Source organism: Cydia pomonella, chromosome 1 (assembly GCF_033807575.1).
Source record: "Cydia pomonella isolate Wapato2018A chromosome 1, ilCydPomo1, whole genome shotgun sequence".
Classification (NCBI taxonomy): domain Eukaryota; kingdom Metazoa; phylum Arthropoda; class Insecta; order Lepidoptera; family Tortricidae; genus Cydia; species Cydia pomonella.
The window spans coordinates 8585157-8597831 of NC_084703.1; the positions used below are offsets into that span (position 1 = coordinate 8585157).

At 35.0% G+C, this 12675-nt stretch overlaps 1 protein-coding gene across 1 annotated transcript in view; it reads left to right on the top strand.

The window, feature by feature from the left end:
* The window catches only part of LOC133529377 (WD repeat-containing protein 47), a 111485-nt gene extending 103997 nt beyond the window's left edge, over positions 1 to 7488 (top strand). Inside the window, exon 10 of the mRNA XM_061867116.1 lies at positions 3116 to 7488. Within this exon, the coding sequence (XP_061723100.1) occupies positions 3116 to 3261 (146 nt within the window). The 3' untranslated portion in view covers positions 3262 to 7488. The remainder of the gene's footprint in view (positions 1 to 3115) is intronic.
* The last annotated feature ends 5187 nt before the right edge of the window (positions 7489 to 12675 follow it).

Consider the following 12675-nt stretch of genomic DNA (forward strand, 5'->3'; position numbering starts at 1 on the left):
ACTTTAACACAACGACCTGAAAGTGGACATAATGTTCATATAAAAGTTCTGTTTGCTAAGACAATGTTTCTGCGGTTAGATCCTAAAAGTGCTGAGTACCTACGTCGAGAATGTGTGATATAACCATTTTATTGTCACACCAGGTGTTTTCATCTGAAAATATCTACAAAAGCTCCTAGCAAATAATACAAAGGTCTGATTACCTTCGTTCCAAATTCAAATTTGTTACTCCGCGCCCCGGCACCGATCTCCGAACCTCCCGTAGCCCTCAACTTATTGTCCCTCGACATCGTACAGGTTTCATGTCGAATTCCTTCAACATTCAGGCAATCCGGCTGTGGAATGATCTTCCTCTCTCTATGAGACAAGCCCAGAACAAATTCTCCTTCAAGCGCATGTTGCGCAAGCATCTGTTTGACAAGGTTCAAAGGTCGTCCTCATGATGTTTCACAATGGGTATATATTTATATATGTATGTATTTATATTTATGTATCATATTATTTATGTACGTATAATTTTATATAGGTAATATTGTGATATATTTTTTTGTCATTTTACTCTGTATTCTGACCCTGCACCAATTATGATCTTTCGGTTTGGCTCATGGTTGACTGGTAGAGAATGCCTTCTGGCATTAAGTCCGCCATTTGTACTCTTCATGTATTGTGCAATAAAGTTTAAATAAATAAAAAAATAAATAAAGGTCTTTAACATTGGCGAGTAGTGTAGCTTTCAAGACAATAGTATATTACGATACAAGTGTGAAAAGTAGGAAATTCGCAACGAGTAGCGATAAACTAAAACACGACCAAAGGCAGTGTTTTAAATCGACACGAGTTGCGAATGACCTATTCTCACCGTACAATGTTTCGCAGTACATATGGCCCTTTAAATTTTCGACATAGACATGCATGTGACACTAGTGCAATCGGCCGAATTGTCTAACCAATAGTGGTACTTAACTTTTTTTTAAATTAAAATTTCTAGTCTACAAAAACGGGAGATAGTGCGGTAAAGTAGCACCATATGTACTGTAAAAAATATGATTCTAATCTAATCTCAGTCCGGCGCTGACGCGAATATGGCTCCTAGGTAGACCCTCTTCAGTTGCACTTCTCGATTACTCGAGACACGCGTTGTCAGCAAAAACTAGGCCTGTGTTAAATAAAACTCAAGTGAGATGTCGTGCTCAAATAAAGGTCCTGTCTGGCCTAATGGATCCAGAATTATGAAACCGATGATCCCGGGTGCAAATCCTACCAGGATTCGAAAACTGTCTTAACCTCCTGAGACCCAGAAGCAATTGTTTCGTTTTTGAATTTGGAATCCTTAGTTACACAATAATAGTTCAAAATATATTTTGGAATAAGTACAAAAATTTGTACTCAGTGTCTGAGGAGGATAAAACTGCCAGTTTTGATGTATATCGGAATTTTACAAAAATTGAAGTGCCGTAAAGCTCAAGCTGTCGAGAAGCGAGAAGCACTCTGTAGTGGTGACTTACTGGAGCTCTGAGGAGCTATACGGAGAAATAAATCCTTAGGCACTAAATATCAAAGTTAATAGGTAGAGATTTCATGTCAAGGAATTCAACAATTATCTTCAAAACGTATAGCTGCGTCTCTCGAGAGAAACCACGCACACTACAACAGTCTGTAGAGTGTAGACATAAAATACTGTCATCGCCATTTCAAATTATTATATCCTTATTACTGGTGTGTGTAATTCCATTCATTCATTCCACCTTTGAATTGCGAAACCTATAACAACAAGCATTGAACTAGGATACTTCGTAAATGCCCCAGAGCGTAAATCCAGGACCGTTAGCTAGTATCATATATCACGTTGGCTTCGTAATCAACTCTAGTAAACAAGGGACCCTAATAGGACAAATGTTTGCCTATATCAGTACTCCGAGCCGATGACGAGCGCTAAATGAAACTCGTCAGGATGACTAATAACAAATGCCTTTTTTATTATTACGACGTGGCCTACGTGACTATTGTACCTATTGATTTGGCACATGATTTAATAATAAATAAGTATACCTAGTCAGCAGCAGAAGCGAAATATTTAACTTACTTAATGCCCAAAGTTTGTAAGATTTATACTGCAACGCTGTAAAGTCACTATAACAAATACACACCCGCTAATGTATGTTCTGTTCTTGTTAATTCTGTTTAAATATATCGTTGTATGAATTTCGTTCCTATCAGATATTATATACTTCATTGAAAATATTGGAAACTGTGAAACTTATTCCCAGTTTTTCGGTTCTGCCGCCAACAACACTTAACAAATGCATGCGTTTTATGTTGGCCTGCATTAAACGATCTGAGCTGGAGTACCTTATTCAAGCCAGGGATAAGGTTTTGTATGTTTCTAATTCACATTGAATTTTATTTGACTTTAACAAACATATTGACAACTTTGTTGTGGTAGTGAAGTTGAACTTCTGTAATAAATATGTGTCAATGCGAGCGATTATAGGGCGTCACTGTCGCACAAAAAGTGACACTCTCCCCTACACAAATATCTGTGTTCGCGGCTTAGTGCTACAGTCCAGAAAATGTATATCTGTGCCACTTCGGACCTTGTTGTTGTTGTTGTGTTTGTTAATATGTCACAGGTCACAGTGATGAGAAAGCCGCTAGGGATATCATGTTATATGTCACTGTGAACCAGAATGGGAAATGGCTTATTTTCATAGTTATTGATTATAATTCATGACTCTCCCGTTCGAGTTTCACGGATTTATTAAATGGTGCAGCTTTTTATGAACACATGGCTTGCTTAGCTACTTCTGCTGCTGACTGAACACGATAAACTAAAAACCACGGGATTATACATTTTCGTGTAGATCAATTTTAAAGTTATTTTGGCGTGCATTATAATATAATTCTTAATTACCAAAATATTTGGTTAGGTAATAAAAATGTATGTATGTACACCGTAGTAAACTTTGCACATTGTACGGCGGACACGGAACGTGTAAGTACGATTGTTGCCGTCATCTGCCACCACCGGTGCCAATTTGAACACCTTTAAATTACCCCTATCCCTAGCTTCTACCTGTATAGCATCGATTTTGTTAACGTACTTGTTATGTTTTAGGTGATTTGACCTGCGCCTTGCCGAGCGTTCCCGTGGCCCGGCACCCCGACAAGGTGATCTCCGCCAGATGGCATCCGGACGACTTCTCGTTCCTTTCGACTTCTGCAGACAAGACCGCCGTGCTGTGGACTATACCGCCGGTTTAACTCCTCCGGTATCCGGGTCGTACTAACACTAAAATAGTACATTACGATACAAGTGCGAAAAATAGGAAATTCGAAACGAGTGGCGATAAATTAAAACACGACCGAAGGGAGTGTTTTAAATCGACACGAGTTGCGAATTACCTATTCGCACATGTATCGTACAACGTTTTACAGTACATATGGCCCTTTAAATGTTCGACACAGTAACATAATATGCTACTTCTCGCACTAGTGCTATAAAGTAGCCCCATATGTACTGTAAAGGCACTTTCCTGACTTGATGCGGAACCGGCAAAAAAAGGCGATTGTCCTCACTTACACCAATCAGGAAAAAATACTGCGTACTGTTTCGATTACACACTGACAAATCAGGTGAGGGCCTAAATTTCTTTATCCTGAGCTAGCAGTCATCGTATCATGTTTCATAATTTCTCATTATTAACAAAAGGTCCACGTGCGGGTCGAAGTCGCACTATAAGTTGTGCTTGCCTCACCGATGCCAAAATTTAAGGACACTTTACGGTTTACGGTTGTGAACTATATTGGCATATAGCGCTTCTGCCGTAGTTTTGGTCTGGCAAAATTGTTGATATTTTATGTCCTCATATTTTGGGAATGAGAAAGGCAAATTAGAAATGTAATCTTGAAGCGTAAAGAAAGAATAAGAGTTTTAGCTCTTAAATATATGATGATAGTCCATTGTTTGTGAGTCGATTTGTCGGTTTCCGTATCAAAAAGTCATCATACTGACATCACGACGACCACATATGCACGATATGGACATACGCTACGCTTGATATGGAAACCCACACAAATACTGGTTACTATGGCTACAGTCAACTACGGCCAATTAAAGGAGGGCCAAGCTCTTTATAATATAGATCAAATACGAGCTGTTTATGGGATATTTTAATTTCAATTTCATCAATTTCACGTGTAACGTCCTGTAATATAATATAGGCAATGCTAAATTATATGTTCTGTAAATAAATTACGTTTAAAATTTTATACGAAAGATTTTACGAAGGGTGTCTCGGGAATTCAATTTGGCGAAGTGATCGATTTTTCGTAAATGGCGGGAGCTCTGCCGCCTGTAGAATTGCCCTACCATTTAATGTCTGTTTCGTATAAAATTATTTTATGCTACAGATTTAAACGCTGGTTGATAAACGTGGATCAGTTTTATGAATTTGTACGGGATGTTAAGAGAGCTCTACCCACGATCAATTCTCACAAGTCAAGTTCTGTCAAGTCAGTTATAATTGTGAACCTTCGTAAGAAATAATAACATGTTACATCCTTACAACTATCAGTTTTAACTGTGTAAACACGATTCTGTGAAAACTGTTATTTAAAACTGAATGTGATGGCCAGTACCTATAAATGATATATTGCATCCAGTGATTTGAAACTGTACTCACGGTTCGGTTTCTAAAGACTTACGCCCGGGTGTGTTGTTTACTACCGTTTACCGATACGAGTACTACATCGCAACATTCAAAGGTTACATTTTACAAATGTTGTTAAAATAAATCGAATGTTACGATTTCTCTTCATTTATATGTAGTTTGTATATAGTATTTATAACTCTTCCATTATTTTATGATGTTTCTGTGCCTCGAATTGGCGTTTTTTTCTTACTTTCAGGGAATAATGAAAGCATTTTAGTAGAAACACATCTTTCGAATTAGCAGTTCTATGTTTGTTTCGTTCCATATTGCTGAACAAATTATTTATACGAAATTTGTTATTACAAGTATAAACTATTGTTTATACTGATGATTCCATGAGCTAAGATTTTATTAATCGATCGATACTAAGCTACAACCCCGCGATAACACACAAAGTTAAACTTGACATTTTAGCATGTTGAAATAATATTCAATGTAAAAGGTGCAAGTATGTGTTATATTTAATTTGTTTTACCACAATATATATTCAACAAATAAATAAGGTAAATTCACGTATTCTGTTTATTATTTGTGGTGCTGTTCTAAATTTGAGATGATACTGTGTCATTGCGGGCCTAAGTATAGTAGTATAGTTTAACAGTAAAATATGTATTAATCTTATTTAACTCCCATAGTAGCATTTTGTATTGTTAAATACATAATGTTAAAGAGTTGTACGTATTTTACTTGATTTAATACTTATTTCTGTAGCTCTATTTTAATATATATTGCATGTATGTACTTGTGTGTGTACACTTAACATTTTAATGTAAATTTACATTTGGCTTCTTTTATTATTGTTTGCTACAAATACGTAAAAAGATCAAAAAATGGTTAGAGATTTTTTATGTCATGTCTTATTGTGAATTATAAAAACAAGTTCATTGTGAGGTACAAATGAACTGTATAAGTATTTAAAAGATTGTCTAACCATTTCTAAAAAGACAAACGACTCACTTGTCAAAATACATGGGAAAGCATTGCTTTACTTCTGTTTGGGTTTTAAATCTTTGGTAATGTGATGTGTTGCGATGTGCTGTAAAATGCTTCTAGCTTTATTTCTGTTTATAGATGTTAAAGACAAAAAGCTTTAAACACAAAAAATCTTTATTTTTATATACGTAAGTATTTATGGAGCTTGCGTAGTGATTATCTTGTCACAAATAGGAATATTGATATATTTTGCTTTTTATTTTATGTGTTTTTAAATTATTTGACTATACGTTTTTGTACATTGAATCTCATTTTGAAAATTACTAGTAATAAAAAAACATGATATTTTCTTAAAGAGGAATTTAAGTTCGCCCTCTGGACTAATACCAAACAGAATTGTCACCCAGTGGAAAAGTTAGGTCAGATTTAATCAAGAACATTTCCAGTCTCATTTTATTAGCTTCCATGCTAATAAAAATTCAATCCGTCATGTATTATATTACACTTTTTATTGTTCATCTATTTTATACTTTACTTTCATTGTTTGAAGGTTTATTTTTCATTCCCCTTGTCAATGTCATAAGTATTTTACTATAATACGAGTCGTGTTGAGTACGTGCTGTATAGCGTGGTCCGGTCGTTTTTGCTGATTTTGGTCTGAATTGAAGCGACAGATTAGCGGATTAAATATATTTTGAAAAGCTAGCAAGTCTTTAGATTAGTAAGCGAATTTAATTTCGTTCACCACCATAGGTAGTCCATATTTTAAATAAAAAGAGCTTTTGCGGTTTTGGTGGGAATTGTTCACTGGTTAGTTTTGACGGTTAATATGCTTGAATTTCTCCATTCGGTCACTTTATTTACAGTCAATACTGCTCGCGAACATTGTAAATAATTGCGAAAACGTGACCAGAACTGCAAATTAAATTGCACTTCAAAATAAATGCGTCATTTCTTTTCGTTATTGTCACGTTCATTCCAGCTACAATAAATCAACTGTAAACGTCGCTTTAAAGTTAATTGTTACGAGATATTCAATTTTAGTAACGACATTCAGTTGACCTACTCATCTCTTAGGTTTCTTGAAGGTTGTCATCATTAAGAGCCTGTGCTAAATATGTTTGAGTCAAACTTTAGGTTAAGCGAGGCCTCTCCAGAGTACGTACACAGACGGATCAGCACGTCGTACTGGGGGCAAGAGAGGCGCTAAGCCCTCGACCATTTGCTTAGAATCGTAAGGGCACCTATGGTGTTAATAATTAATAAATAAATAATTGTATTAATGACAATCTTAAAGATTATAATATGACGTACCTAAATTATTAATATAAATGTACTGCAATCTAATTGTAAACGACTTTGCACAAATTTAATAACTAATAATTATTAAATTTACTTTTTCATGTTGTGCTAGTTAATAATTTACGTCGAGCAAGTACTTATATTAAGTAGTGTTTGACAAATGGAAGATTATTAAAATACTTGTTTTAATTATTATTATATTTGTGCTGAGTCAGCCATTATTGCACATAATGTTATTATGTTTATAGTATATATATTTTATGAACGAAAAATGTATTAATAAATTTTAATTTTTATTGACAGATAATCGATGCTTTAGTATTTTAACTTACCCAAATGTAGTATATATATATTTTATGGACGACTAATGTATTGATAAACATTAATTTTTACTTGACAGATAATCGATGCTTTAGTATTTTAACTTACCCAAATGTACGAGACTTAAGTTAACAGAATTGATGAAAACATTGTCAAACTGGAATTCGTTAACAAAATGTATCCGTTAATTATTTAAGAATATAATCACATTATTTACTTACTATTTGTTTGATTAATCTCCTTTTATGGACGGACGGAATAGTAGTAATCCAGCAACAATTTGAACTACTGCTTTTTTTTTACAATCGATAAAGCGCCACCTTTTGCCTAAAATATTCACAAACAATGAAAAGTCTTCAATACGTCCGGACCGGACCGGACCGGACCGATGGGTGACGACCGGTGTGGCCTAGTGGGTATTGATGTGCGAATCGGACGCAGTGTGTCATGCCTCTTATTACGTCGATACGAAGTATCTCGCCTCTTAAGGTACCGGACCGGACATGTAAGGCCCAGTGCCTAACAAAGCACACTTCATAATTTTTCGGTATCTTTATAAAAACGGTTTCAGTTAATATTAAACATTGTTTTCTAACCCAACGCTACTATGAATACGTCGATGATTCTATATTTTATTAAGTAATATTTGTTGCTTTTTCTTACAATTAATACTTTTATTTTTGTATCTATAAATAAATAAGGTGGGCCTTACATGGGTCAGGTACCTTACTATCAAGCGGTTAAAAAAAGACTTCTAATCTAATCATGGTGGGATTGTTTCGCCCACGGGATAAAGGCGCTTTCTCTGGAATTAATTTGTAAAACTTTGGATAGGATTCGATGCAATTTAACCGTGTACGCATGTATCTAACTCTATTGTCTAAAGATCGTTATATAGGCCGTTAAAATTACCAGCTGCTTGTTATTATAAATAAAACGCATTTGACCCGTAGTTACAATGCTACTATCAGTACTGATGTAATAAACAGCCTACTGAATTTTAAAAATACAATATCGAACGTGGTTATTCTACAAAGCGCCTATACGAAAGATAAATGTAAAGACATCACTAGAAAGTTATATAGGTTCACGATTTGTTACCTATACAATCATTATACAAAGTGTAACAAAAATAGTGGGGATCCGTTTAAGGGGATATTCAGTATCGTATCTGATTAGGAAAAAGTAGAAGAAATGTTTTTTGAAGCGAAACATTTTTGGACTGTATGGAGGGTTGGCCGGCTTAGACGACCTGCCCCATAGACAAAAAATTTTTCGCGTCAAAAAATCTTTCGTTCTGTTTTTTCCTCATCAAGATACCATACCCAATATGCGGGCTTAAACAGATTCCTACTAATTTTGTTACACCCATCATAATGCCTTCAAAAGAACATCCCAGCCCATAATGTTTCACTCCGCTAAGTAAACCCCTAAAACCTTACGCTCCATTGGGCTTCTAAAGCTGCAACATCTGAGTTCGTAATCTGTTATTCCCACAGACAAGTATGATTTTACGTTTAGGTATATGTTACCGTGAAAATACGATTTTACTGACAACACGTTTTCTCCATTTAAAACGAGTTTTAACTGCAGAAAATGTTTGAACAATTAGTCAAAACTAGTTTCGAGGCACTTAAAAAATCAAGGCACTTTGCGAAAACCCCTTCGGCCGCGTACGCAACCAGAGCTTCGTAACCAGATGCGATCGAAAACTTTTTCTGCCTTGTACGAAACCGGTTGCGATCAAAAACTAATTCCGTCTTACTAGTTATCAGTTACGATCGAACACTTTTCTTTGTTGTAAGAAACCTTTCGACCGTTGATAAACTCAGCTAAGATTATATTTGTACACCTTGTTATACAGTATAAGTACTGTACACGTTATATATCTAGTCAAAAATCAGAACACAAAAATTGTACCAGTTGATAATATTCAAATACTTTGTTGGCAAATACAATGTAACCTTGTTCCTTAAAAGACACTGGCTTAAGAGACATGGAGCACTGACATTCAGGATAAGAAATTATCATGAGTATCATGAAAAAATATTTAATAAAAAACCTATAGCTAGATGGCCCAGACATTGGTTTCGTATAAGAACGAGAAGTGTTCGATCGTAACTGGTTACGGGTAAGACGAAATTAGTTTTTGATCGCAACCGGTTTCGTACAAGGCAGAAATAGTTTTCGATCGCATCTGGTTACGAAGCTCTGGTTGCGTACGCGGCCGAAGGGGCGAAAACTAGTTTTAACTAGTGAAAACGTGTTCCCACCAAGGCGAGGTGGAAAACTAGGTTTAACTAGGGAAAACGCGTTTTCACATAATACAGGTTTTTACGGTAACATACAAGATGTTTTTTATAAACTCCGTTAACTTCGGGGTATGGCTAAGTAGGTACATTTAAGGAAGCTGAATGGCATACCTAGATATTTTAAATTATTGTTATTTTCGTTAAAAGTAATTAGTAGCACTGTCGTAACACGAACATTCTATTTAAATCCAAACAATACAGGCCTTAAGACAAGTGTACCGGGACTTATCAGATAAAAATAAATCACTGATTATCTCCAAAATGGAGTTAGAATATCGGTTATTGTTGAGAACTCTACTTAATTAAAGCACAGGAATGCACCAGAAGTTTGACGTGTTGGCGTAGATTTATACGATGGATTTAGATTTTTACGTCGGTTTCCAAAAATCTTGTGCAAAGCAAATAAATAATAATTAAATAAATAAATATTTGGGGACAATCTTACACAGATTGACCTAGCCACAAACTAAGCATAGCTTCTACTATGGGTACTATTAGGCGACGTTATACATACATACTTATATAGTTAAATACAAACTTATATGAAACATACAACACTTAAAACACTTATGACTCAGGAACCTGTGTCGACCTGGGGGCCGAATTTGAATTTCGAGTGCTCGATTTCGTGTAACTCCCTTCAATTTATCTCCACTACAAGGCATTTAAATTCTACTAATATAATTGAAAACGAGTGGCCAATACCACTAGATTCCCAATTTTTATTGCTCGTATTTCAAAAATAACAATTCGCCGTTTTCCACAGATTTTCGAGTAACGAAATCGAGCGCTCGAAATACAAAAATCAGCCCCCTGTGTTCATCACACAAATTCGAACCCGGGACCATTAGCTTCATAGGCAGGGTCACTACGCCAGAACGGTGGTCTTCAGCAGGTAAAATTTTGTAGGTACTAAAACGTGATAGTCCAGAAAAGCAAAGGTATTGTACATTTTATCTGGCTGGCAGTGGAATTCGATCCGATCCAAGTTCTTAAAAATATTTGAATATTCTGATGATAAATATAAACAAAAGTTTTTAAGTTCTATAAACACTATTAAAATAAGACAGTGTCTACTTTATAATTGCACTTGACGAGGGCACGCCATCAAACATGGTAGGAACAAGCAACAAAATATAACGCCGGGTATCGTAATTTTTTTATTACAATCGTTTTTAATTGCTACTCATGTCATGTAGGCTCAGAAATATTTTTTCTGAGTGTACTCTTACGCTTGCATACGAGCCCCGATGCATGTGTTCTCGTCTCGTGAGAGCAATTTCTAAGGTTCTTCCATTTGAACAAATATAATGTAATTGCTAAAAAACAATAATGATTAAGACTAATACTAAACTTCGCTTTTTTTAGCATTAGAAACAAGGTAAGCGATCTAGACGTGTATTTTTTATTGCTTGAAAAATAAGTTTCAGCTAATATGTAACAATTATATATTATATAGCATACTCGTATATGACCATTTACATTCTATCGGTTTCATAAGTAATATTGTTTTAAAGCGTTTTTTAATAAAAAGACACGTCAAGATTATTAACCCTTTTTCAAGCTTTTATTTAACTTGCAATATAACTATCTCAAATCTTGCAAGACAAATTTGACCCACTTCTCGGTCTCCGATGAAGCTGAAAATTTGCATACATATGTAATATGTGGGTCGGGTGACAATGCAATATTATGATACCATCGAGCTGATCTGATGACGGAGACAGGAGGAGGCCTGTGGAAAGAAACTTACTAAATATATGGTGTACCGAACTATTTGGCTACTTTGACTGCTACGAAGTATTTGACGCTGACTGTACAGTCAGCGATAAAAGCTTGTACCAAAACCGAAATTTTTGGCAAAAACTTATTTCTAATAAACAAACTAGTTTAATTTAATTATGTACTAAAATATACATGCTACTAGGTATAACAAAATGTAAATACAAGATATACCAATTGTACCAATTGAAAAACAAATCGGATTGTTACCTATTTCGGGTAGGATTTAAGAGATTTAGATAGGGCTGTTATAGTTGACGAAATATAATTTACACCAATCGGTCATAAGACTTTACCTTTACGAATACCATAGGACAAAAGAGGTGTAAATGTAAAGTGCTTTGCCGCACGTCCCATTCATATAATAGGAATAACTAGTTATGATACTTTGTGCTTCTGGGATAATATCGACACGTTATTAGGTAAACGAAACTTTTTCCGACACAAATCGTATTTACTTTGAAATTAATGTATCATATTTTTTTATAGAATAAACTACGTATTGAAGTTACATTACTAGGAAAACAAAGAAATTAAAATGTAGAAAAGTAACTGGGATGGGATGGGAAAATAGGATTCTATTTCTTTTATTACCATATTGTAAAAAAGCCATTAGCGATAACATTCATCGGTGCAAATAATATGTCTTCAACTATACTAGAGAAAGCAACATGGCTCTGCCAATGTACTGGCAGTTTTGATTCGAGCCCTTCCATGTAAAAGTGGAAAGGACAATATGATTTGATTTGGATTTTGATCTATAAGTCAAATTTTTCTACAGCAAAAGTCTCATTGGGAAGTATTTTAATTTACATGTGAACAAAATCATTAAAATATATAAATAATTATTTTTACAGTAGACGAACGCTACTGCATCGGGGCTAGTAGGTATTATAACGTCAGAAAGCACCTAGGGTTTTTGATTTACGATTACACATCTGAGATACGGCCAAGTTTTAAATCCTATCTCTCACAGGGCCAGTACATCGACACTAAAAATTCTAGAAAAGTTTAAATAGATGGCAAGCAATAACACGCTTTCCCAGTCAAGTAGCCAAACGATAGAACTCTACCTGTAATTATCCAGTAGAACATGCCCCATGGGTGCTGCTATCGGCCTGTTTAGATTTATTGATATTTCCTACGCGTGGTTTCAGTGATAGATCAGTGATAACTTAACATATTAATGAATTCCACAACCGAAAAAAGATAGATAAAAAAAGAATACTTGGGTACGAAACAAATTTAATTATAACTTGGTATTAACGAATGATCTAATTTCCTTCCCGTAACATCATGTTTTTGTCGGCCTT